Source organism: Fringilla coelebs (assembly GCF_963513975.1).
Source record: "Fringilla coelebs genome assembly, chromosome: 8".
Taxonomy (NCBI): domain Eukaryota; kingdom Metazoa; phylum Chordata; class Aves; order Passeriformes; family Fringillidae; genus Fringilla; species Fringilla coelebs.
Window position 1 is genome coordinate 2,087,776 of NC_140066.1, and position 25,888 is coordinate 2,113,663.

The 25,888-nt window shown below is 41.1% G+C and overlaps 1 protein-coding gene across 2 annotated transcripts; it reads right to left on the minus strand.

Annotated features, from left to right (window-relative positions):
- Positions 1–608: 608 nt before the first annotated feature.
- RUFY2 (RUN and FYVE domain containing 2) lies at positions 609–24,464 on the minus strand. 2 transcript variants are annotated; one of them, XM_084210286.1, is made up of 18 exons: positions 24,393–24,464; positions 21,932–22,105; positions 21,349–21,466; positions 20,053–20,154; positions 18,856–18,979; positions 17,244–17,305; positions 16,639–16,704; positions 14,757–14,826; positions 13,485–13,586; positions 12,683–12,799; positions 11,974–12,141; positions 10,743–10,840; positions 6,912–7,031; positions 5,024–5,153; positions 4,346–4,440; positions 4,021–4,069; positions 3,026–3,103; positions 609–2,257 (listed from the first exon to the last, which is right to left on the minus strand). In XM_084210286.1, exons 1-18 carry the CDS (start codon positions 24,394–24,396, stop codon positions 2,114–2,116), a joined length of 1,821 nt encoding a protein of 606 aa, XP_084066412.1. In that variant the 5' UTR covers positions 24,397–24,464; the 3' UTR covers positions 609–2,113. The 2 variants fall into 2 exon arrangements, with proteins under 2 accessions (XP_084066412.1, XP_084066413.1); XM_084210287.1 differs by lacking the exons at positions 609–2,257; positions 3,026–3,103; positions 4,021–4,069; ... (1 more) ...; positions 5,024–5,153; positions 6,912–7,031 and adding an exon at positions 9,356–9,872.
- Positions 24,465–25,888: the final 1,424 nt, after the last annotated feature.

The window sequence follows — 25,888 nt, forward strand, 5'->3', positions numbered from 1 at the left end:
ATGCAGAAATGCAGCATTAGTCACAGCAGTGTCCAGAAACCTTAAAAGCAGGCCAGGTATGCAGTTTGATGCCAAGGGAAATGAAACCATATGGAACATCAGCATTCATTTTGTTCAAGGCAGTCAGTAACAGCAACCTGAATATTACACGCTTTTCCTATGCAAACAGGACAGCACAGAGGAGAGGAGAAGATATTAAGAAGAAATTCATTGCATGCTATGGAAATGCACTATATTCTTGTTTTAAAAGATTGCCTATTTTAAATTATTTCCGTTCAGTTGCATCCCTTTTCACAAGTTATTTATTAAAGCAGTACAAATTAGCTTTATCCTACCATCTCTATCCTGCATCAAACCCAGCTGCCTACCTGTCAGCCCTGCAAAAGCCCACCTGGAAACACTCTCAGGAAGCACATGAGCAGCACCTGATTGTGTCTTTGGCAGGGCACCCCACTTCCCAGCACAGGCAAAGGCTTTCTAAGCAACTTGAACTTAATAAACTAAAATACTCTGAATTACAAATTTAAATTAAATTACATTATTCTCAGATAACTTAAATTTATTTTTTTCCAAAAGTTATTTACAGATTTACAAGTATTTGTGTGGTATTTTACAAAAAGTTACATCAGGTCATTTTAAAAACATTTCTCTTTACAAAAGCTACATAAGCAACTACATTGAGGTGATAAAAAGAATAGCTATGTTAGCTTTTAGGATATTCACTAAATCCCTATCCTCAGAGACAAAGCCAAGCTAAACAAAGTGCAAGGACAGCTAAAAGATCTATTTGCAGCCTCCCTTTTGCTGCCAGCAGTGCTACTCCAAGCCCACAGCTGAAGGAACTACAGGGCTGGTAATTCTGGAGGATCCAGGGCTGGAGCCCAGGCCAGGAGTGGCTAAAGGGAGGAGGGTGCAGTGCAGTGAGCTGGAAGGGAGGGCAGTTTATCAAAGGATATTATTTCTATTTGCCTGTGGAAAGAACAAGGATCTTAGGTTCCAACAAAAGTTACATCAGTGACAAGAGTGGCTAGACTCAGGCTCAAAAGCGCTCTGCAAAAAAATGAAGTTTAGGAACCAGCTCTGAAGGTTTGAGAAAGATGGTGACAAAATAAGGAAGAACTTCCCTGTGCAGCACAGAAAGGATGTGACCCCCAGCATTTAATCCCAGCCTTTCTAGGTGGTTTCTAGAGCTATGCAGTGACTACACGTACAAGCTGGAGAGCATGACTTGCATGAAAACAATGCAGAGACTTGTTCAAGGTTACAGACAATGTCAGAGAAGAGGTCTGTGCTGAACAGCTCTCTCTCAGTGGAAACACAAATATATCCAATGAATAGTTCATGTGAACAAATCATTCAGCAAAACACACCTTCCTGCAGAAAGTGCCCCGAGCACTGTTTGTTCCCTGGCTGAGCACAGCTCCCCTCACCCTGGGACCGCACAGAACAGCTGCAGTGCAACGTTCTGGAATGTTCTGGGATGTACCAAATCCTGTGCCCTGGCTGAGCACAGCTCCCCTCACACCCTGAGACCGCACAGAACAGCTGCAGTGCAATGTTCTGGAATGTTCTGGGGTGTACCAACTCCTGCTAATGCAGAGAGGTAAACAAACACACGGTATTTGGCAGCAACTTCTCAGAGCACTGCATTAATTGCCATGCTTTTTCCCAGTACAATTTAAAACCAGCTACTGCAGGGTTTTGCTTCCCAACAGCCTATCACAGGCACAGGATTAGGTTGGACTTGTGGCACATCAGCCTGTAAGAATATCACCTTTCTCCAGATCATCTTAACAACTGAAATATTCATCCACTACACATTAACACTGAGGCTCCTGTATAAGCTGCCCTGCTTCCTCCTAAAAAAGCTGCTGAGCCATTTGGCAGACCAACATACCCTCCTGGGATTTTCTTCTTCTAGATGTGCATTTTCTACATTTGGGTCCCATTGTGTCCATTTGTTTCAGAGGAAGCAGAGAAGTAACTCGTTCACAGTACCTTGAAATTCCAACTCCACACTGCTTACCTCAAAGTCTGGAAATGCTGTTGTACATTCTTTAGTTGGTGTGGTTGTTTTTACAGGGTGAGCTAAACAGCAGAATGAATAAATCTCTTAGGGCACGTTAGAGGAGCACCTCTGTATCAGAATTGCATGGCAGGAGTCACAGACACGGACAGGCTTCGGTGAGGAGGGCAGAGGCAGCTCATTGTCAGAACAGGCATTGCAGAAGATCTCCCCACAGTTCCTACAGTGATGCTAAATCACAGGCAGAAGATTAAAAATTGAAATTTACAATGGAAATGGACTTGGTCATTGGATACCAACAAACAATACACACAGCACAATCCAAAATGTAATTCCTGACTCCTTCTTGGAGTCAGTCTGCAAAAGAAAATGGACCTACATCCCAAACTGTGATGCAATCTTACACAAATGGTGTTTGTCTAGAACTGCACCACAGACAGAGCCATGGTCTTTCTAGACTTTTATATATGTATGTGCTGAAGATTTCCTTCAAGCTCTGGATTAAGGATGTATTCTGCATGAGCAATGATAGGGTAGCTAATTGAGATTGAACATAAAAAGGTAAAGGAAACTTCCTGCACACATTAATAAAGCTTTGAAATTAATGTCACATTTTACTTTAAAATTACAAACTCATATTTTCTTACTCTAGTATATTAAAAATGCCATAAAAAGACTTCTACACATGCCAAATTCTAACAGTGCCAGAGCTGATAAGAGTTTGAGATAACAATTCAACAAAGTAGTTAAATTTTTAACTAAGTTACTCTGTGGAACTTCACTATGAAACTGTTTCTTTTGAAATTAGGGCCCAGCTGCATTGCATGCATCAAATAACTAGAAAAATATCTCAAAAATATCTCAAAAATACCTCTGCTTTTACCTGATCATTGACATTTCATGTCACACCTCAAAGACAATTATTATTTACATCATACTTGTAATAATAATTACATAATACTTGTAAACACGTTGGGAGAAATCTTGTTAAAGTTTTACCTTCCTTTTGGAAAGTGAAAATTCCTTTTCACACAGCTTGCAATGAGTGGCTTCTTTGTCCTTCAACCAAACCTGGCCCTGGAGAAAAAATTATCATAATTATATTTATCTGATGAAGCTCAACTTTGAGCTCCAGGGGAGAAGATAAATCAAGAGCAGAACATTCACTGCCTGAATGCTCAGTGCCCTGGGACCAGTGTAATGTCACAAAGACACTCTAGAGCAGCACAGGACTGCTCCAAAACACTGCAAAAAAGCCAGAGCAGAGGTGCAGAGGGAACATGCTTGAGGTGCTAAAGCTGGGCAGTGGCTCAGCTGGGAGAGCATCCAAGCCTCCAAGTGAAGCCAATGTCCCTGCTCAGCACATGGGAACAGTCCTCAAGATGCAGAGAAAGAAAAAAAAAAAACAGAACAGTGCCAAGAATTGTCAATTTCCTTCTGTTTAAAGCACTTAATAAACCCAGAAGTGTGCTCAACCATTCCTGTCACTTTTACCTGGACTGCAGCAACATGCCAGGTGACACACCAGATGATCAAACACGTGCAGACAGAATCTCTGCTCTCAAGTGCTCCCTGCTGTCTTTAAGAAAGTCCCAAACCTGCTGACATTACACATCATATTTTATCAGCTTTGGTGCTACAAGTTCACTTATTTCTTAGGATGATCAAATATTTATTGATCACTGAGAAGTACTATGCAGTTTAAGCTCAGCTGGCTTCACATTCTGTCCCAGAGACACTCTGTAAATGATAGAAGGGTGTGTGCCATTGCAAGAAAAGGGTCAAAATGCACACCTGTGCATCAAACAAGGAAAATCAAAAGCTAATGCATTTTTTTCCAGGAAGTTACAAGGGAGTGTGGTTTTCTCCCACTGGAGGAAATCATACAGTGAGTCTCTCAAGTAGCTGCTGTTGGAGAGAAGTCTTCTCATGCTTATGAAAGATTTCAAAAAGAACAGTTTAAGAAAAGGTTATTTTCTCAAAATACTACTCACCTGCAATGCCTTGTTAGCTTCTTTTATATCTTCTATTTTCAGCTTTGATCTAAGGAATAAGATAATGCTACTTCAAACTTCTACATGGTCAGTTATGCTCTACCAACTTAAAAAGCTCGTTTAGGTACTGAAATTTTAAGCCAAGTCCTCTGAACAAGAGTACAAGACCCCATTATGTCATTTTGGAGGAAGCAGCCTCCCCACAAGCACCCAGTGCCAACCCATATCCTGTCTAATATGCATTACCACTGTGCCACTATTTTTCTTAATTCAAGTGGATATGACAAAAATAATATGCATAAGTGATGATGAATAATAAAATTACTCGCTCAGCTTGGATGCCAGTTCTTGGAGAGCAGCTTCTTGGTCCTCACATGTGCTTTTCAGCTGCTTGTTCTTCTCCTGAAGTTTAAGGAACTCCTTAAAACAAAACAAAACAAAACAAAATGAAGCCAAATTATTCTCAAATTGTGCTTGCCCTACTGCCTAGGAAGCTGCTCCTACTGAAGCTGACCTTGCTGAGAAAGATAAGGGCATGAGTGATCCCTCACACTCCCTCCAAACCCGGCCTGAACAGCAACTGCTCAGGAGAAAACTCTCAGACCCCCAAGAGATAAAGAAACATTTCTGCTTCTGTAGCCCACTGCAGGGAGAAAATAAACCTGAGTGACTGGAGATAAAAGCTGGAAAATAAACCTGAGTGACTGGAGAGGCCAGGAGCACAGAGAGCCACAGGTCCAGCCTGCAGTGAGGACAGAGCCCCCAGCACAATGGGAAGGGAAAGCAAGGCTTTCATTTCTCCCTATCCAAAGTATTGAGCTCTGACCTGAGGACTCAATGGGGAGTAAAAAGCCCATTTTTTTTTCTCATTCTATTCTCATTACACATTAATGTAATCTTTCTCATATATTTGCAGAAATTCTTTAAAATGCCACGTCTAAGTGCATAAATAATATTGCAGTCAATTTCTACATTTTTAGTCAAAATTTGCTGCAGAATTTACTTTCTTAAGGGTAACTATTTCTTGGGTCTCTGCTCTCAGATGAGATACAGTTTCCTTTTCCTTCTGAAGATCATCCTCCAGGGTTTGCCGCCACTCTTTTTCAATCTTCAAGTCTGTTTCCAGCTGAAGCCTAGAACAGGGAAAACAAAACAAAAATCACTGTGCACAACAGTATCACTTTTGAAAACAAAACTGAGTTTATTTCTGGGTGCAATAGACTATTACCATAACAAACTATTAACTTAGATGTTTTCTAAAACAGAAATAATGTGTCAATATAATGATATTTTAGGTATCAGTGTAATAAACAAAGTACTGGCATTTAGAAAATGCTTTTCAAAGTGAGTTTATTTAAAGGACCAGGAGTATGGCATAATTTTGAAGAGCTGACCTTTGAAATAAATGAGTAAGAGAAGACTAACCACAAAATTCTGAAGTATTTTTAAAACAAGCATAAAGCAAAGGCCCTTAACTTATACAGCTTGTTTCTAAAATAAACCAAACCAACCAGCCACAGTGTCATTGGTGATGCAGACAATCACTGCAGGTATCTCTGATACCATCAAAGTTATTTAATTTTACATCCTTAGATGTGAATCTTCTATTTTAGACTAAGGTTGATGGCATTTTGAACAGAACTGAAAATAAAGGAGAAAGGACTTTACTATTTTTATTGAGCTTTCTGCATAGCTGAGGTTCAGCATAAACAGGGATACAGATTCTATTGGCTTAACTGAACTTCAGTTAAAGGAGTTAGGGCTGCTCTGACAGAAGAGCCATTCTAGCTGGAATTTTACTGTTGGTTTCATGGAAGACTTGGTGTTTAGAATGTTATGGGGGTGGAAGCACACTGTTCAACCTTCTAGATTCAAAGTGTGTCAACACAGGAAAAGAGGAAAAAAAATCTGAGAGTATTCATGCAAGGTCTTTTGATGGGAAACCTACATCCACATTAATTTTCCTGTTTTAAAACCAAACCCACTTTTAAAGGAAAGACTTACATTTTGGGACACTACCTCAGCATCTGGCTGGAAAAGAAGTGAACATGACCTGGAGGTTTCAGAATTGCAGAATTCTAAGGCTGGGGTCTGAACTGTTCTTTTGCCCAAATCTGCAGAGGTGACTGTGGTAGTAAAGTGAACATTTGTCATGACAGTTGAACAAGTGGATTGAAATTCAGAGTTCTGAGAGAGGCAGGGGAGGGCTAATAACTGGATTGGAAATCACTAATTTTTAAGCCCAAATTTTTGTGCCAAAGATTTACTTCAATAACTGATGTTTTATCTTCCCAAAGAGAGAAAGCACCTGTCCTTACAGGGAGCTTCTAACATTATGTACTGATTTAAATTAGTACTGAAGGATGTAACAGGAGAAAGACAGAGGGCTGGCTTTTAAATTAGCTTTTGACTTTTATGACTCCACTGGATTTTCACTTTTCATTTCCTGTGCAGTGGTAGTTAAACCACTTCTATCTCATCCTTAAGCTGGATCAATCTAACTATTGTTGTGCCATTTCTGTTTAGGTTTACACTACTCCATACTCGTGGGCTTTGTTCAAAGTGTGTTTTACCACTTCTCCAATACATATTTTCCCCCACTTAGGATAATTTCCTCCTGAATTAAGTTGGCACTTTTAGCCAAGAAATGATGCTGTTTTCCCCTTCCTTTCAAGCTGTATGTCATTTTAGAGGCCAGCCAAAGCCAGCTTGGCTTCCTTGGAATGACATATTTTCTTCTGCCTTGCCAGTACCTGACACAAAGATCTTTAGTATTTGCATTCTGTTCAAAACCCTTTAACAACAAGCAGCCTGTACTAGGACAGAGGACATATTGCAAATGTAGAATGTTTACTGCCATGCATTTTTCCAAACAGGGAAGAAATACTCACAGCTGTTTCTCCTTCTGGGAGAATTCGTTCTGCAGGCTTTCAGATTTATTCACATATTCCTGTTTAAGTTTCTCATCCTCAGCCTCAGCCTCCATTTGAGCCTTCTCTGCTTGCTGCAATCTGGTGTAATTCAAATCAACTTTGGGTAAAACTGAAGCTAGAACTAGGGTGTAGAGGGTGAAGAAGACAAATAAAAGAAAAATGGGGAAATAGAAACATTTCTAAATAAAAACAAAGTTTGGGGGAAACTCACAAACTCAAACGAGAAATCCATACAATGCCTAGAGAGCTTAGCTCCTGGGTTTGCATACAGTAAGAGAGCAATCACTGTAAGTAATAATTGTTTTATTTTATGCTCATGAATAACAGGTGCCAAAGCATGATACATATTTTAGAATTGAAGCTTTTCTTTTTCCTTTAGCATACGTTCATGGGTTATTTCTGAAGCTTTTTTCCCCCAAGTAAGCTCTGCAAGAGCACTTGGCTTGCACTAATCACCCATTGAGACAGGGCAGAGCATGTGTTGTGCAAAAGCAGCTCAAAACAATTGAGGCATAAGGTTGCATACAGAGCACTGCAATCAGACAGCAAAAGACTTGACTGGCCTAACACAACAAAACACACCCTGACAGGTCCCACTACATTTACAGAACTACCTCGACTACATCATAATTAATTTCAATAGTCTGTATTAAAAATAATGCATTCTTACAGTGGTGAAAATAGCTCCATACTATAGACAAATCAAAATGATTAATCAAGAAATGAGGGATTGTTATTTGATTTAATCTTTCCTTTCTGGATTCCAGGTTTGTTCAGCTGACACTCCCCTTGGAATGCATTGGTTCCTCTCTGGTGGGTGTATTGTAACAAAAGTAAATGTACTAAAAGGGGATTTGTGCTATATCATGGTTACACCTGTCTGGAGGATACAGGAGCCTGTAAAATCCCAGTGAATGACCCCACCTGATGCTCTGTGTTCTGCAAAACTGCCTCAAGGGCCTCTCAGGTAAGTGAGAAACCAGTGAGATGGTTGACTTGTCACCTCCCAGCAGCTCCCTGAGCACAGAGTGACTCCCAGCTCCCAGTGTCAGCAAAAAAGAAGATGTGTCAGCAATGTCTGCATTTGTGCTTCTGCTGATGGAGTTGCACCAGAGGGAGTTTCCAAAAGCTGCTGGTAAACAAGTGAACGAGGCTGGAATTAAACCACCTTATCAAGGGTGCACTATCTCACTCAACTGCCCCAGTGGCCTGAAAAATGCTCCCAGTCACATCTACAATGGCAGTGCACAGAGGCCAAGCCCTGGGAAGGAGAATACAGGCAAAGAGCAGGTCCCTCCCCTGTGCAGAAGCTGACTGAAGCTACACAAGACATCAACACCAAAAGCACCTTAAACCCTTCCCTAAATCACAAAACCAACTGCAGAGCTGTTTCCACAAGCAAGGCAGAGAGGGAGCTGGCTACCCTAAAGCTGCAGCATCATCCCCAGCCCAGCAGCAGGGCTGGCTGCACTGCTGAGATTCAGGCAGATGCTGAGCTGGCTGCAGCTTGCAGCTGGATTTGGCATGGAGATGATTCTGTGTCAGACACTTGTTTGCATAGATAACATTAAGGTGGGTAAGGCTCCCATTTCTGTCAGGGTCTCCCTGTTGCTCTATTCAGTGTTTCTGGTTTGGGTTTTATTTGAAAATAGCTAGAAGATAGTTATTTTTCAGTAGCCAACTCACGTTAAAGGCTGTTTCTGCTTCCAAACCAAGGAATAAACTAGTACATAACCATGCAGTAGAAACCCTTTCTGCATTACTGCATCCTGTCCCCACTTTTACAAACACATCCCCTTCTGCTGCAAAACTCTAAGATCATTTCCTCAGCTGACATCCACTACAGCCTTCAGAGCAAACATCAGGGAGTGTATTTAGGGCAGCCAGCAGGCTGAGCTCTTCCTCCTGCAGTGCAGGCAGGAACAGGAGCTGTAAAGGCTGCCTAATGATGGGTGGAGGGAGGGAAAAGGCTTTGGGCACAAGCACAGTGCTGATCTCAGTGCAGAGATGCTCAGCTGACAAACAGCTTAGGCAGGTTCAGGAGCTGGGCCCTGCCTGTAAATCCTCCTCCCTGCTCCACCTCCCAAGGCAGCTGGGCTAGGCAGCAGTCCCAGCTACAGAATTTGCTGGATGGAGAACCCTCTCCACAAGAATGTTTTACCCCAGGACATCAGGGAGGTGGAACTTTGGCTGCCCAGAGAGGCTGGCATCCCTTCACTGCACACACACTACACAGAGGTTGGCACCACCCTCCTTTCTAACAGCCATCCTTCTGAAAGAGCTCAGCACCAACTCCTGCCACTCTGCTCAAGAAAACACTGCTAGTTCCAACCACAGGAACCAACAGAGAGCCTGCTTTTGGGGTAAATACAGCCTAAAAGTGAAAGGAATAAGCAGGGGACCAGGGAAGTCTTAGCCAGTAGGGCTACTTTGTAAATCTCTTAGTAGCAAAGAATCAGAAAAATCACTAATTAGAAACAAGTGTCATAAAAATGTACAGTCAAAGTAAAGATATCTAACCTCTTAAAATAAAATTTGACAAAGAAGTGATTCAATAGCATTAGAAAACTAGCTTACATTTGCTTAATAATAGTGCAGTAATTTACTTTTTTTTTCTTTTCTTTTTTTTTTTTTTTTTAAGGAGGGGTAAAGTGAGATCGGAGGTGATGTTCTTTCAGAAAACAAAACAGAACCCAGCTACGATCAGTTACAGTGCAGGATTTCTAATACCACTTTCAAGTTTGAACTGGGAAATTCTGAAGTCCTATTTTATCAGCAATTATTTCAACACAAGAGGCCTGGAGGAGCTCTCAGAATGATATATCCTTGACAAGTTTATACTGGTGCTGAGCCTCATTGCTGGCACATTTGACAAATGACATTGCAATAGTCCTAGTTTGAGTTAACAGATCTTTGTCACTTCATGAATGCAGTGGACAAAAATCAAAGACAGATGAAGGCAGCAAAACAGTAAAAAACAAAAATTGGGATAAAAGGATAAAAAGAAAAAGAAAAAAGAGGAAAAAAGGATGTCAATAAAAGAATATTCATGTCACTAATTTTTTTAATACATAAGCATGTTTTTCATAATCAGATTTAAATGAAAAAAAAGACATGTCAAACACCAACATGACAGGGCTTATGGATATGTTATATTTTACAATTAGAAAGGTCAATGTTGCATATAAGGCCACTAAATTAAAACATGTGAATCACATCTTAGTATTATGCAGTACATGCAGTCTAACCATAATGTAAATTTATATTCTGGAATTTTAGTCTTTCACTTTTCAGCCTTTCAGTATAAAAACTCATTAAGTTCTTGAAAATAATGGCACTTCCAAAGCAATGAACAACAATTATAACAGCTTCAGCAAACAACCAGTGATCCTTGAAGGCATTAATGTTTATATTAAGCATATGCTTAAGTATAAGCAAGATTAATGCTTCAGTTTCTATTGCATTTAATTGGTGGGAGGAAGAAAAGCAGGCAATAAGGAATTAGAATTTTGAAACAAATGAAAGAACAATTCTGATATCAGCATAAAAACCTATGACCAGAAGAAAGACGATAGAGGAAGAAAACTGAAAGATTAAGTTTGTATTTAAAGTGAGTGTGTTTGTCAAACAGAAAAAAACAGTCCAACAGCAAAGCACTAATGAGAAGTTTCAGGAAGGTTTGGTTGAAATGTTCTACTTGAAAATTGCATTTCAATGGCAACTGTGGGAATGCAGTAAGATGTAAAGGAGTGGAGTTGTGAACAAAGAGAAACAAAGATGGGGCTGTACCTTTGTTCTAGTTGTTTCATAGTTGCATTAATTTGATTGGTCTTATCCTCTAACCGACTAATTATTTCATTCTTTTCTTTCATAGCATCTTCAGAAACCTGTGTTACAAAAGAGGTTAAAGCTGAAATTGGTGTCATTGCACCATTACCTTGTGGGGGCTTTTTTTTCAGTATCTAAAGGGGCACATGGTAAAAATCAAGTTTTGATTCTCTTTAAGGATTGCCTTCCAAAAACCCTTGAGGACAGTATGTAAATCCTCATGCCTAGAAAATTCATCATTTCATACTCTGCAAGTGTAGGTGCTATTTCATATTTAATAAGTATAAATGTTTCCCTTTGATTTCTTTCCATAGTTAATCACTTTAGAAGTTAAATTCACTGACCAAGTAGCCCATTAGAACCTTACCAGTGAAGAGCAAAGAGCTTAGTCCAGAAAATCACCAAGATTCTCCTGCAAATCAACCCCCCACATCCTAACACTGTAGAACATTCTCTTCTTTTTCTCTCCAGCTCTATTTATATTTCTCATCCTCCAGTCCAGTTTCCTCACATTTGCAGATGAAAAGTAGAATCCTCTGTCCATCACTTCAGTTATCCCCCTGCAGCATCCTAATTTTTTTCCCCTCATTCTGCCACAGATTTGACTGGGTTCTTGTGCTGGTTTTCAGAATTTATTCCCTAAATCAAATTCATGTTTTAAATAAGTAATTCACTAGTATTTGGTAATTTGTTAACTGCATTTGGGGTCCATGAGATCCATATTCTCCCAAAAAAAGGCATTTAATTGTTAAGAGATTTTCTTAATTTGTTAACAGATTTAAAAATGAACCCAAAACTGCAATGAGCTTTTTCCATTTAACATATTCTTGCCTTCCTTTCCCTAATTTGGAAGGTCAGGGCTTCTCTTCAACTCCTCACTACGTGCCTACATTCTTCTGGGTTTTTTTTATACAACACAGATCTTTGTTACAGTACATTATTACTCTCTCTACTTCACATAGGATATTATTTGGCCTCATGCTCTTTTCTTCCCTAAACCCAGTAAGTGACTGCCTTAAGAACTTCTTTGTATGAAACCATGTTTACGTAGGTAATGCTCCAAAATGTCAAGCTGACCTAAGAAGCACAAGGAAACTCCAGGGAACAGCAGCATCCGACTGCCCAGAATGGGAATAATGCATTTCTCTCTCTGTGATCCTTTCAGCAGTTTAACAGCAGATTGTTCCTTTACCTGCAGCTTTTGGTACATTTCCACGTTAATTGCCTTAACTTCATCAAGCTGCTGCCGCAGGCCGATGAGGGTGTCCTGCTTCTCATGGATATCCTTCTCCAGCAGCTTCATGGCAAGCTCTATCTCATGTTTCATGCTAACTTGAACCACTAGCTCATTCTCCATATCCTATTAAACACAACACAACGCAACACAAAGGATTTAAAGAATTATGGAATTATTTATTTCTGGTTTGAAACTGTAACAGTGCTGCAGCACCACATATTTTACCACTTCAGAAATTCTGTCTCTCTTTACCTTTGCAAATTATCCATAAATGTAACACTCATATACTAACTGGCCAATGGGGTTTTTAAACCTGGCAACTCACATTATAAGAAATTAGCATGCCAATGTTGTGCAGACATGCCTAATTACTAATTACAAAAGTAGAACTGAAGTATTTGTATTTTCACAGACAGAGATAGAGAGCATACAGTACTGCTAAAAGCTTACCTAAAAATTTATCCAAGAAAAACGTGGCTGTTTTTTCACTGCTCTTCAGCAACATTACTACAGAAATACTGATGCTCTGTGAAAACTCCCTTTTTACTCCAGGCAATTGGAGAAAAGGCTGCTGAAGCAAGTGAAAGGCAGCAGCTAAACCCAAGGGAAGTGGGAGCGCTGAGCCAGCGAGGGCCGTGCAGAGGGCAGCGGCAGGAGCACCCACCTGGCGCAGCTGTGCCTCCTCGCGGAGCTGCCTGCGCGCCTCCGTGTACATCTCATCCAAGCCCTGCCTCGAGTGCTTGTACGTCTGCAGCTCTGCCTCCACGTCCACCTTGGCAGCCTGCAAACACACACAGCTTCTGTCTTCCTTCAGAAGTTCTGCAGCTTGGTGGTGTGAATGCAAGGTAGGCACTCAGCTGGTGGTAATTGGGAGTGGGGCTGCAGCCCAGCCCCATCCCCAGAGGGTACAGCTGTGAAAAGCAGGTGAGCAGCACTGCCAGCAGTGAGCCATGGAGTGCCCCAGTCAGGAAAGGGAACAGAGGGCACACAGGTGCAGTGCATGAATGAGGAGGGTGTAAAAGGTTGGGCTGAAGAACAACAGGGCAGACCCTTCTGAAAGTGTGTGGTGATACACTCTGTGTTGTGGCAGTCTCAACTCACAGTGGGGAATATGAAGAAAAACTTACAAACACGTCCTCCAAGCACAGGACAAACATGAAAGAGCTGTTTCTGCTCTGTGGCCATTGGCTTGATAATGAGAACTGAGTAAAACCAGCAAAACATCTACACTGCAGTACTGTCCTCCTTTGGTGTCACTCGAATACACTACCCGTGCATATGGTTGTAAAACAACATCATGTCCTAGAATTTTAATTTACTTATGCCATTTAGAAAGCTCCACAGATTTAATAAGTCTTTTCCCCTATAAAAGTTGTTTCAGCTTGCTTGAAGTTGAGATGTACAAACTTTTGAATAAAAATTAAACATGTTATGTTACAATATTAAAAGTGGTAAAACTAACGTACCTCTAGATGATGCTGTGTTTTCATTAAAATCAGAGTATTTTCACTCCTTAATTGATGGTTTTCTTCCTGAAGTTTAATTATATTGTTTTTTGCTATTGCTAACTGAAAAGAAACAAATAACAGAAAGTACTGTGACCACTTTTGAGAGTAGAGATAAAGGAAAAAATGTTCTGATTAATGCAAGACCAAGACATTCTCTGCTCTATTCTCCTTGCCTGTCAAACAGAGGGTTAGCTGTTTTTAAAGAAAGCACGCAGCTCCTGGTTTTAATTCTGAGTCACTTTGACTACACAGCAGCAGTGTGTTCAGGATACTTCACTGTTTCATGTCTGCTGAAGAACCTGCTTTCTTTTCATCGCTCCATTATGACTTAAAGACCCTCAATTCTCTTTCCTCATCCTCAGCTTCTGCTTTCCACTTGCCTTCAAGTTCATCCAGTTCTCATTTTCTTTTTTGGGCATCTTAATATGTCATATGGAGCAGCTTACATAAGAAAGCCTCCCCCATATGAACAACAAACATATTTACATTTCATAACTGGGCCCTATAGTATACAGCTTAATGTCAGAATTATAAGCCAAAGGACCAAAATAGGTGGACAGTTGGGCTGAAAGCTTATAAAGGAACCAGAATACTCTGAGAATTAACACAGAAAAGATGCTCTCACTCTGTCTGGATACATTACTCCAAGAGTGAGCTAGCTGTCCCTTCAGCAGCTGAATTCAGTTTTCAATTTTCCCCTTCATTAACTAAAAAAGGTGTGCTCTCTCTTATAAAGCTAAAAATATTGGAAACTATTCAAGCATCAAAGATAACCAGAATTATAGGCTATAAACACAAACCCAGAACCAGACAAGTCTGAAAGCTGTGTATAAGCATCCAGTAAACAAGCAAGAAGCAATCCTTTGGCTAAAGCTGAGGACTGGAACAGAAATTGCTTGGTGAACTACTTTCTGTCTCTTTGTAGCAACTGGTGTCATCCATTCTAGACTAGTCATCTGCACAAATCAGACTGACAGCTGGCACTGAGAAAGGATTCTCTTCTCATTTTGTCCAAAGTTAGAAATTGCAATGTTCTACAGAATTGATGTACTGATGCTAGAGGCTACCTGGCAAGCTGACTTCAAGTCCCTGCAGCTGCTGCCCCTCTCCTTTAGGCCAAAATAAATATATTATACAGAGCTTCCATAGCTTAAAATAATGTAAGTATATTTAGAAAAACTGTATTTCAGAGAAAACAATATGCTGCACATTACTAAAATAAAAAAGTACCTCTTCAATCAGTTTAGTGTTTGATTTCTCCAGTGAGTCAACTCTTGCATGTAGACTGCTAACTGTGCTACTGAAAGGGGAAAAAGAAACAATGGTATTCAAGATTACATCCAAACTCATTCAACCAAGCTCAAAAGCTTTAATGCAAGGTACAGTGGTTAATGGTTAAGAGCTATGAGGTCCATTATTGGAACTTTTCCTAAATATAAGAAAATTACTCTCCTTTGTTGCACTGAACATGCTGCTTTCCAAGTCCCAATGTCACCCCTGTCACTTAAACTCTGGCTTGGCCAGAACTTCCCATGCACTCTCCCTTTCCTTTATCCTCACAACCATATTGCAGACAAAAGATAAATGAGTTCTCCCCTACAGAACAAAACCATTCTCCACATTCTCTTCCTCCAAAACACATTTCTATTATAAAATCATTTGTTTCTCCGCATTTTTTGAGATTTGTCCTCAGGCTCCAGATTCTCCTCCTCCAGAATACATTTCTTTTATAAAATCATTGTTTCTCTACATTTTTTGAGATTTGTCCTCAGGCTATCTCTTTCATGATGCCTCTTGACTTCATGCAGGAGCCTCACCAGAGTTTTATTCCCTTTTATTACTCTGTAGCTTTTTTTAGTATCAAACTACATCCAGGCCTTTTCCATAGCCTGATTGCCTATTTCTGCAGGAAGCACCTTTATTTTAGGCTGCACTTCACACACAGGGAAACAGAAAACCTATTTTGTAACACCATTTACTTTTTCACATATTTCTCTGTGTTGTCTTCAGTAGTTGCCAGTTCATTTGGAACAGCAGGGCAGAGAGATTAATGCATTTTAGGATGTCTAAACACACAAGCTGAACTGAAATAAAACAGGAGAATTGCTGAATCACTGATCTGACAGGAAATTCTGTGCATAAACCGGAGTTTACAAGAGCACATGGAAGCTCACCTGGATAATGACATCAAACAAACATCACTGCTCTTAATTGTGATAGCTCTTTCTCCTCCTTGACTTTCATTTTGCTCATAGTTGATGTGCTCAGCTTTGCTGTGCTGTTGAAGGTTTCTGCTAAGTGACACCATTTCAAAGCAGAATATCCTTACTTCAACAGGAGCCTTAAGTAATCAATGATCCAGATTACCAGCATTAAAAATTTAAAAAGATTATTACATTTCAAAAAGGATCTAGATCAGCTGTGCTAGAGATTCTACAGAAGTTCTTTCTGGCTTTGTTGTTTGGTTTTGGTTTGTTAGGGTTTTTTAGCTTTTTAGCCCCTCAGACTTTGATTTTGTACAATACTCCTCAGAGAATTTAAATCACTTTTCTTCTATTTGCACAATAACAAGCACAGTGGTGGACTAGGTTTGTTTCATCCAGCAAAGTAAGAGGAAAATGCTGCTTTCCTGAAAATAGTTTCAACAGGGACCTCAACCTACCACAAATAAGTAGCTTCTAGCAAGCAGTGAGTTTATTCAGCTTCAGTCCTAGGCATTAAAGCCACAAACTAAAATATTCTGCAAGGCAAAGAAATAATATCATATGGATTCACTAGAACACTCAAAATCACTTCTGGCAAACTGTTAAATGGGACACAGTCAGAATCCAGACCAAGCTTTTTATTCCTGTGATGTTTTGAATCATGAGGACCTTCACAGCTCTGGCCTGTTGGTTTTGTGCTTCTTTGAAGAATAAAGTTTTGACTGTCCAAAAGCATGAAAACTGACACAGAGCTCTCCGGGAGAGTGTCTTTTCCTACTTCACTAAATTTTCAGTCCAAACACAGAAAATTTGCAGCTCTTTCTCTGAAGTTCTCTCACAAAGCTGTAGTACAAAAGGCATTTACCTGTAAGCCTGGCCTGACACCCATACTTCAAAGTAATACTTACTTCAGTTGCCTGTTTAGTTCCTCAACATAATTCTTTTGGTCCAATATTGCAGCAATCTGTACATTTCTAAAGCAAGCACAAAATAAAATTAACAAGATGATGCACTAAACTATGGACTGAAAATATACATGTTTACCATATACAAATGTCCATCTCAACTGTGTTTTTAAAAAGAAAGGAAGCAACTTCATCTCATACTCATGAAGGTAACAACACACACGTTGTATCAGTGAGACCCAAATAATCCAATGTTTTAACTGCAAACAATTTCTCTACATCCAACATAACAGTCTGAGAAGGATAAGGATGTTTATTTACTCTGCCATAACTCTGGTTCTTTGAAAGTCTGACTAAATCCCAAGCTGAGGCCTTAAAGATCTGCAGGTTCCTTTTCACTGCCACCTGACAAGCCTCCCCTGCTTGGAGGCAGGAGGTGATGCTGAGGTTTGCTTCAGACTGCAAATATTCCTCCAGCTAACTAATAACACTTCTCAGGATCAGAACATTTCATTTTTAGGGAACCTGACTTATTTCTGAAATAACAGGTCCCACCCAAGAAATAATTTGTTAACATAGAGAATAGGAGGTATTTTGTGAGGACATACCTTTCTTTACCCCCAATGTCATCATCACTCTTCAAATACACAGAGAAATCGATCACCCCAACCTAGGGGAGAGCAAAGGCACAGTTCCATATGATACAAATAAGTGCTGCTGAGATTTACAGCCTTGTATTTATGTAATTGATAAAACCTCAGCTACGGCATTTTTAAGGTTCATCCGGTTTCAGTCAGAAGCTGAAAAACCTGAAATATAACACTTAAAACAAGATTTTACTAAGTTTAATATTTTCTTGGTTCATACAGTGCTCTCCTGTCAGGATCCTGTTTGTCCTTTCCATGTCTTTTCTAAAAAGTCTCTTCACAAAAAACTTTCTGAAAACATGTTTTTCTGATAAAAGCAAAATACCATCTCTAATAAATAAGGTGAAATGTTCCATCTATAACAGTTCTTTTATTTCAATTCACTAGGGCTGCATAAACACATTTCACCACTGAGTAGCATTTTTTCAACATACCAAAACTATGCTCCTGGCTGTGACTTCCATCAAGGTTCAGAAGTTTACCTTTCTGCTCAATAAAACCTGCTGCTTCTGGCTTCTCTGAGAAGGTGCTTTCTTTACACTACTCTTCACAAATTATTCTGGACATGTTACAAATGTCAAATTGGGACACAATGCAATTAGAATCTCATCTGCCACTACTATCTTCTCAAACTGAGTTTTCTCTGTTATCACCCAGTGATAATTGAGCAAGCAACAGATTTTGTAGTCTATAGTACACATATTTCATTCTCAACACTAAGAGCAAGTTGAGAAGTTTTCTGTAATTACAGGCCTGTCAGTGTTGTATCTTCTTTTACACAAGATCAGGGCCTGAAACTAACGTTACACAGTAACTAGAACAAGCAACTGAGGACAAGTTAACCACGGGATTCAAAAGCACACACACAATTAGCTGTAACTTCTCTTTCCCAGAGGAGCTGTTTTTTCATCAAATATATGAACATAGTAATAACCACTTGAACTGCTATGATATTTTTCCACAAAGAAGCTGAAAAAACCCAATCAGGGCTGAACACAGTCTACATTTATTTACAAATACATGTGCATCTGCCTTTAAACAGAATCTGTTAATATTTTCTTGGAAAAGATCAGGGTTAAAAGTCAAAGCCCATTCAAAGCAGGAAGAATTCCAAGTCTTGCTTTGCAGAATCAAAGTAGTCACCCTCTTAAGAGGTCATAAGAGAGTGTTTGTTTCAGGTCCCTGTATCATTCCCATGATGTTCCAGAACAGAAATAAATGAAACAAGCAGGGTAAACTGATCATGGAACTATACTTGTCCCACAGAAGAAAAGGATGGGTCACACAAGTCAGATGGAAAGAACTCTGCCTTGCTACAGCTGCTCCCATTTGAGGACAGAGCACAAAACTTCACCCTTTGCACTCTGACCATTAGCTCCATTCAGAGGTCTGACCCTCTGATAGCGAGGTTAAGGCGACAGCCCCACAGAGCCTGGAGCTGGATCATCACACCCTGTGGAGTCTCAGGTAGGATTTCTAACAAATCACCACTCCAAAGTGACAAAATCCACAAACAGAAGTACAGAAAACTCTCATGGACTGCATGTGCATTCCTTTACCTGGATGGACTTACTTGTGAATCCAGGTCTTCTCCCTTCACACACAGGTTGGCATCGATCACGTTCAGCCCAACTAACAGCCCAACAATCACTGCTCCTTCCTCCTCCATCATCAGTGCATGATACTCATAAAACTCACTGTGGGAAGGAGAAAACTGCTCCTTACTGGTATATTCATTCCATATCCATCCAATAAATTAATCAGAAGTGACATACAGATCAAAATTTTCTCTTATTGTAGCCTTACTACAGCATCCATAAAGATGAACTGGCCCTGCCCATACTTTCACCTCATAAATATTTAAAAATTCAAAGTGCATGGTTTATCTCAGAGGCTATTAAAAAGAAGGATACTGCCTTAGGCTCCAGATGGCTGGGACACTGTGGGGAGGGTGACAAGATTTACTTTGACTTTAAAAGAAAACAAGCAAACAAACAAAAACAAAACAAAAACAAGATAAAAGGCTCTTCCCTACACCTTCTATTAGACAGTGTTGAAGAGGATACTGCAAGAAATGGATGTTTGGCCACACTGAGTCAGACAACTCTTAAGTTGTTAAGAAGCACTGCAAGGGCAGAATGGCAAAAGAATTAACCTTTGGGGAAAAAATGCCTGGAATTTAGTGAATACATGCTTGAAATTCAAGACCCAAGGAAGAGATTAAATGGATAAAAGAGAAACTTAAAGGGCTGAGATGCTAAAAAGGTTTTTAAAATATCGTCATGGTTTTGCACCAAAACCACTACAAATATAAATACTTCACTGAACAAGAGAATATCAGCACTTTCTTCTCCTTGTACTTTTAAAATAAAATTTTAGATTCTATCTAACAAACTTCACTTGTCTTTTCACTGGAGAAGTCCATAGCTGCTGAACACCAACGACATCCTGACAGACCAGTGTTATCTAGGCACAAAGTCAGTCTTAAAAATATGTATAGCTTATAAAACTGAAATGAAGAAGGATTGTGCTTCAATGACTCCATCAGACAGGAGAATTTACACCAGAAGAGAGCAATGCCAGTGTTAGAACTGTGAAAGCAAAGCTCAGAGCAAGAGCCCTGCTTCCAACAGCAGCTCAGTGGAAACCACACACACGGTAGGGAGGAAGTCACCTCCTTCCCAGTGCACAGGAGGGGAATGCAGGATTCTTTTTTAGGAGACTAAACCTCTGAAAATGAATTGCACACAAACTCCAGCCAGCTGTTTACCTGAGGAGGTCTCTCTGGATGATTAAACAGCGAAGATAATCAGCCATTTTCTTCTGCATCAGCGCCAGCCGCAGCCAGGCCCGGGCGCGGCCCAGCGGCGTCCTGAAACAAAGGCCACGGGGACAAACAGCTCCAAATTAACAACACATTGACTCAATCATGCTCTTGAACACCTTATCAGTCTACTGGTGGAGCAGCTGCTGTTTCTGAAGGGGTATTTTAAGCTAATAGTTGAGCATCACCATGTGGAAAGCCATAATGTTTAGGCTTTGACTCCAAGCTTTGGAATAACAGAAAGATTTTCAAGCACTCAGCTGAGCTTGGGAGCAGACCCAGGAAAAACAGGAGTATAGACTGCACTAGAGCCTGATAATCTTGAAAGTGCTGTTTTCTGCTGAAGTAAAATGCTTGCAACAGCTGAGACTCCTTTCTGCAATTTGTTTGTTAAGAGTTGAGGGGAATTGCAAGAAAATGAACCAAATGCCCATCACAAGGCACCACAGCAGCTTCCCTTCCCAATCCTATCCTCTGGCTCTACCCAACTCTTACTCAATCCTGCCTTTAACTGGGTGCAACTTCAGTGCTGTCTTGGGAAGACAATGACAAAAAAGATGAAAAGTTACCTATGTAACTGGCAAACACTAACATCCAGCAAATTACACCTGGACCTTTAGAACCTCCTCTTCCCATGCTTGCATACTTACAAGTGGTAAGCACATCAGTGAAAAAGAAAAACCCCTGACAAGTTGTGTTAGGATAGGAAGAGAGGAACACACTTGGCAAAGGTTATTCTTCTGGCCTGCTACAAGAATAAACAATAATTTACATGCTTGTGTGCTTTAGATAAGGTCTAAAGCTATAAATTAGAACCCTTGTGCTGCCACACACCAGTCAGGGCAACCAAACCCTTTTGGAATGTCATGGATGGCCAATTAAAAAGCCAAATACAAAAGCAGAGTGCACTGGAATGGGAAGAGAATAAATTTACAATTGAGTAGGACTCTGTTCAGGCAAGAATCTCAAAAGCTGCCTAATTCTTTCCTCTTTGATATGTCACCTTGTGGTTTGGTACAGCCTTTGCTGACTGCACTCACCAATGTTTGCTGCTGTTCCAGACTGCAGAGTGACTGATACACAACCTGCTCCTTTTTGCATTGTTATCCATCTCCCATTCACCTGTGCTCTCCCCAACATCAGGTGCTAGCTGTTCAAAGGCTTGATTAATGCCAAATGAAATCATGAGGCACCTGCAGATTCTCCTTTATTTTTCTGCTGCATTTTAACAATACTACTTACTTAAGGCCAGGCAAATCTCTGACACTCGCTGCTATTTCCTCAGCTTCTGGATATAATTTCTCCACAAGTTCCAGAGGACCCCAGATGGTTTTATTGTAACTGAGAAAGGATTTTCTTACTAGGAAAAGAAAAATCAAGTAACTGAATTAATTTTAATTACTGCAGTAGCTTCCTTCATAATATCTGGTGTGTGCAAGGGTTAACTGCTGAGTCCAGAGTTCCAGATAACTCTTAACTGAGACACTGGTCAGCTCACCAGTATCCAAAGGCAATGTTCAAATTACTTTGCTGTGAATATAAAATTGATATGCTAGAAAAAAATAATACAAAAAGGATGTCCAGCTGAAAATACACCCTGGACCACTTCCAACAAATGCTGCACAAAATGACAAGTTGGTAAATGTGGAAACACATGTGGTAAAGAATTAATAATTACACTATTCATTATCAAAGGTGACCATTTACTTTTTTTTTTTTTAATTCTTTATGCAACATTACACTTTTTTAACTCTACTTCCAGAAAGAAAGGAAGAAAAATGGCATGTTTGGGATGAGAAATATCCAGCTAGAGCAATTTGCACACCTTTCAGGCCATGCTTGAGGCAGTGCTCCATGACAACAAAGAACTGCTGCAAAGGTGGGTAGTCAGAATCCAGAGTGCGCCCAAAGCTCAAGGCTGATTCAATGAGTCCTTTGATACTCAGTTTAGCCATGTTTAATAAATTTGCTCTTTCTACAGCTGTAGGGTCCTTTACAGCTAAGACAACAGAGAAAAAAAATGTTACGGTTCAAGTTTTAGGAGTGACACAAAGAAATAAAGCGCTTCACGTCCACCTTGTTAAAAGGAAAACTTACCTTCACCTAATCAACATAATAAACTCAGCAGAACAAGTTCAGCAGGGGCTATAAACCACCAGGCCATAGAGAAGCATCCAATCCAGAGCACATTGTCAGTGTTTTAATGGGGAAAGCCCAGAATGTCAGTTCTAAGGCACCATGTTTTGCCAGCAGGTCTCAGAAGCAGCCAAGTGACTGCAATTAACACAGCACCTCTGATAGCAGCGCCCCTCCCACGGTATCAAAGCAGCCTTCCTATTAATTTATGGATTTATCTGGTGTATCACAGCCTACCTACAGAAGCAGACATCATGCTTTTTCTATATAATCACTGTCCACTGTACAGTGATTCATTAATTGCACAGGGACACAGACACATGCCTTCCTTCTCAGGCTGCTCACAGTCACTGCCACTAAACCAGGAGCATTTTCTGGAAAATACTACACACTGAAAATTCACGTTAAGAATTAAAGGTTTTGCTTTAGCTTGAAGTTTTTGGTAAACATTGCAAAGTGTATACTGCCAAAATACATTTGAGGATTAAATCTTATCAGTAAAAAATCCATAGCTTTTTACAATCATCTTATTCTGACAGAATGGAAAAGGTTCCTCTTCTTAGAAATCCTCCTACTGAGAACCGAGTGCTCAGGAAATTCTTAAGCTTATTTTCATTTATAATGAAGCAATTCAAACATTCAAGCCAGACCCTATTTTCTCAGAGACAAAACAAGGCTCTGTTTATTTATTCATCAAAGTAACCTGGAAAGAATCAAAAGAGTTTGATGACTTACCGCTTAATTAAATCCAACAAGTAAAGTAAAAAACCAAACTTTTTAAAAGACATTGAGACACAGATGTCAAAATATCTAGAAAGGCTTGTGACTGAAAAAAAAAAATTTGAGGCTGTTCCTTTGCAAATCTGAGTTTTGGTATCTGATACAGACTGTATCTGTCTGCACTTCAGAAAGCACAAAGAGCCCAAATCATCATAACAGATGGGCATTTTCTCAGTTCCTCAACAGCAGTGAAATGACTTGTCTCATTTCCTGCAGACTTCAGGTATTTAGGGATTGGATATTAGAAACCCTGAAAACTACTTTCTAATATTCTCTTTCCCTAGTTGCCTGCCAAATACCCAACTACTCCAAAACATAACCTATCTCTGCTCTCTAGGAAATATAATGACTGGGATTATGTACGACAGCTGATTTTATAGCTCCCCAGAACTTCAACAGAAAACCCCAGGAGACATGAGAAACAATAAGATCATGAGAGACAGGGCTCTGGCAAAACTGTACCCAGTCAGCAGCCACAGCTCCGTGCTTTGTCTGCTCCTTCCTTCCTGCTCAGCTGCTGGGACCCGACCAGCTCTACCAGAGCAGCACCAGCACAGCATCCCCGGGACAGGTGGGGGCTGGAACAGCAGCAGCCTTTCTGCTGGCAGAGCACACATCCTGCTTTTTTATTAGCTTTGCTACTGACACTATTAAATACGAGCGTTAGAGGAGGAAACGCCTTGCTCAATGCAGACTTCAGGTGGGGAGCTCTCCCTTGCTACGCATCCTATTTCCCCAAAGGCATCATGAAAATTCCTTTGTCAGGTGACCTCATTCTGACTTCTGGAGCCGATCTTCCTCAGACAGACTTCTATGTCTGCTGTCCTTTTAATTATCAGCCCTCGCCTTTTTTTCTGAGGGGAAACCCATCTTAGGTCTGTTTTAAAGTGCGATCTACCCGCGTGTTTTTCTTCACCTGCTTCTTAAAAACATAAATGGCGAACAATTTTTTTAAAAATTTAAAATCAAGATTTAGAATTTAACACCGCCAGCGAAACCCTAAATCCCAGCTGCCGCTCGGGTACCGCCTGGGGTATCGGAGAGATCCGAGCAAGCTCTGCAGGGCTCAGCAGCAGCAATCCCCGACAGGGCAGTTCGCAGGTAACACCGGGGAGAGCCCGGCCAGCATCGCCGGCTCCGAGCGCCGAGCCTCGGCCCGTGAGGCGGCCCCGCTCCGCGGCCGCTCGGCCCGGGGGCTGCGGGCGCCGTCCCTGCGGCAGCGCCGGCCTCTCCCCGGCCGCAGCCCTCCCGCACCCGGGGCACCGCCCGCACTGCGGGCCCCGCTTCCCCCGCAACGCTCCGTGCCCGCCGCCCCTCGGCCCCCGCCCGGCCCGGCCCGGCCGCGCTCCCGGCGCCGCAGCCCCGCTCACCCATGGCTGGAGAGGAGGAGCCGCCGCCGCCGCCGCCGCCGCGGCCGCTCCCTCAGGGCCCGCGGCTCCTCCCGCCCTCAGCCCGCGCCGCGCGGCGCCCCCGGCGGCGGGAGGACCCGCCCCTATCGCGACAGCCCCGCCGCCCCGGGCACCGCCCCCATCCCTATCGCGACAGCCCCGCCCCCGCCCATATCGCCCTGTCGCGATAGCCCCCCCGCCCCGGCTGCACGCCCTGAAAGCGGCGTCAGCCACAGGGATGGGCAAAACCGCCCGGGCGCAGGAAGCCTCGGACAGGAGCTGAGCACGATCAGGCTGCACGGACTGGAGGATTCTCTTCTACCCTTCTGTTGAGACATGAAGCTTCAATCCCGAGCATTTATTCCAGATAATAACTCTGCAGCATTGGATAGCATGTATCAGGATAAATAATACTATTCTAGAAAAATCTGTGAGTTTTTAGTACCTTTAAAGGTAATGTGCTAGGGAATTCAAAATCAGTATTAAAAAAAAAAAAAAGTGAGTTTTTGGGTTTTAATTTTAAAAAAACTTAGAATGTGAATCTGGCTAGGAAAGAGCCTAAACTCACAGAGCTGTTTATCACCAAGCACGTTTGTCAAACCCAGATGGGATCTCAGCTGATGCTTACTGCACACCAAGCACTGCAAGATGCTTTGCTTAATAATTATTCTTTCACCTTTTTGGGCAAGGCTAACCAGCAACCTGTAAGACAAAAAGGTGTTCTTTTCTTTGCCAGCTTTAGAGACTGCACAAAACAGCACAGAGGGTGTCACTGCCTGGGCCTGCAAGGAAGGACCAAAGGACAAGGGCAACACAGGGACAGACCACAGCCCATGGTGACAGGGACACTTCTTAAAGCCGCCCTTTCCACCTCTTACACAGAAAAAGGAACCTATACATTTAAATATTAAACAATTCTGAAATAGTCACACTCTGATCCTGCTAGCCTGGCATAAAACAACTTCCTGTTTTGTTTTTTTTTTAAATTTCTGGGAATCCCAGCAAAATCTGCATGTCTTCCAGCAGCACCAAGGGCTGCAGGAAGCTGTTTCAAAGGCAGCACACAGAAAAAGTGATCCTTTACTGCTAGAAGATGCTCACCTGCTATGTATATTCATTGAAACACAGAGTGTTTTAAGAGAATCACATCTCAATTTCATTTGAGACTACCAGAGCAAAACATGGTTTCATCTGTAGGCTCAGGGTTTGCTGCTCAGTCTAATTTTTACCACATGACAAGGAAGGATCCATTTTTTAAGTGGATTCTTCTGTTTGTTTCTCATGCAACTTCATGATGGGATGGCAATACCCTCAATTTATTTATTAAGTTTTTAATAGCATGCAAATAATTGCCTGGATAAGCATTGCTTGGTGTAATAAAACAGATTAATGAAATCTTAAGAGCTTTCTACACACAGATCCTAAACACAGAAAGAAAATCTCTTCTAAAAAAGTATTCTGCTGCCACTACTATAATA

Excerpts from the sequence above, each read along its gene's own strand:
- RUFY2 (XM_084210286.1), bottom strand. Across the intron at positions 21,467-21,931 it reads CCTCAAGCATGGCCTGAAAG|TAAGAAAATCCTTTCTCAGT; the intron begins GTGTGCAAATTG and ends TTCTTTTCCTAG. Across the intron at positions 4,441-5,023 it reads AAATAGTTACCCTTAAGAAA|GAGTTCCTTAAACTTCAGGA; the intron begins GTAAATTCTGCA and ends TTTTGTTTTAAG.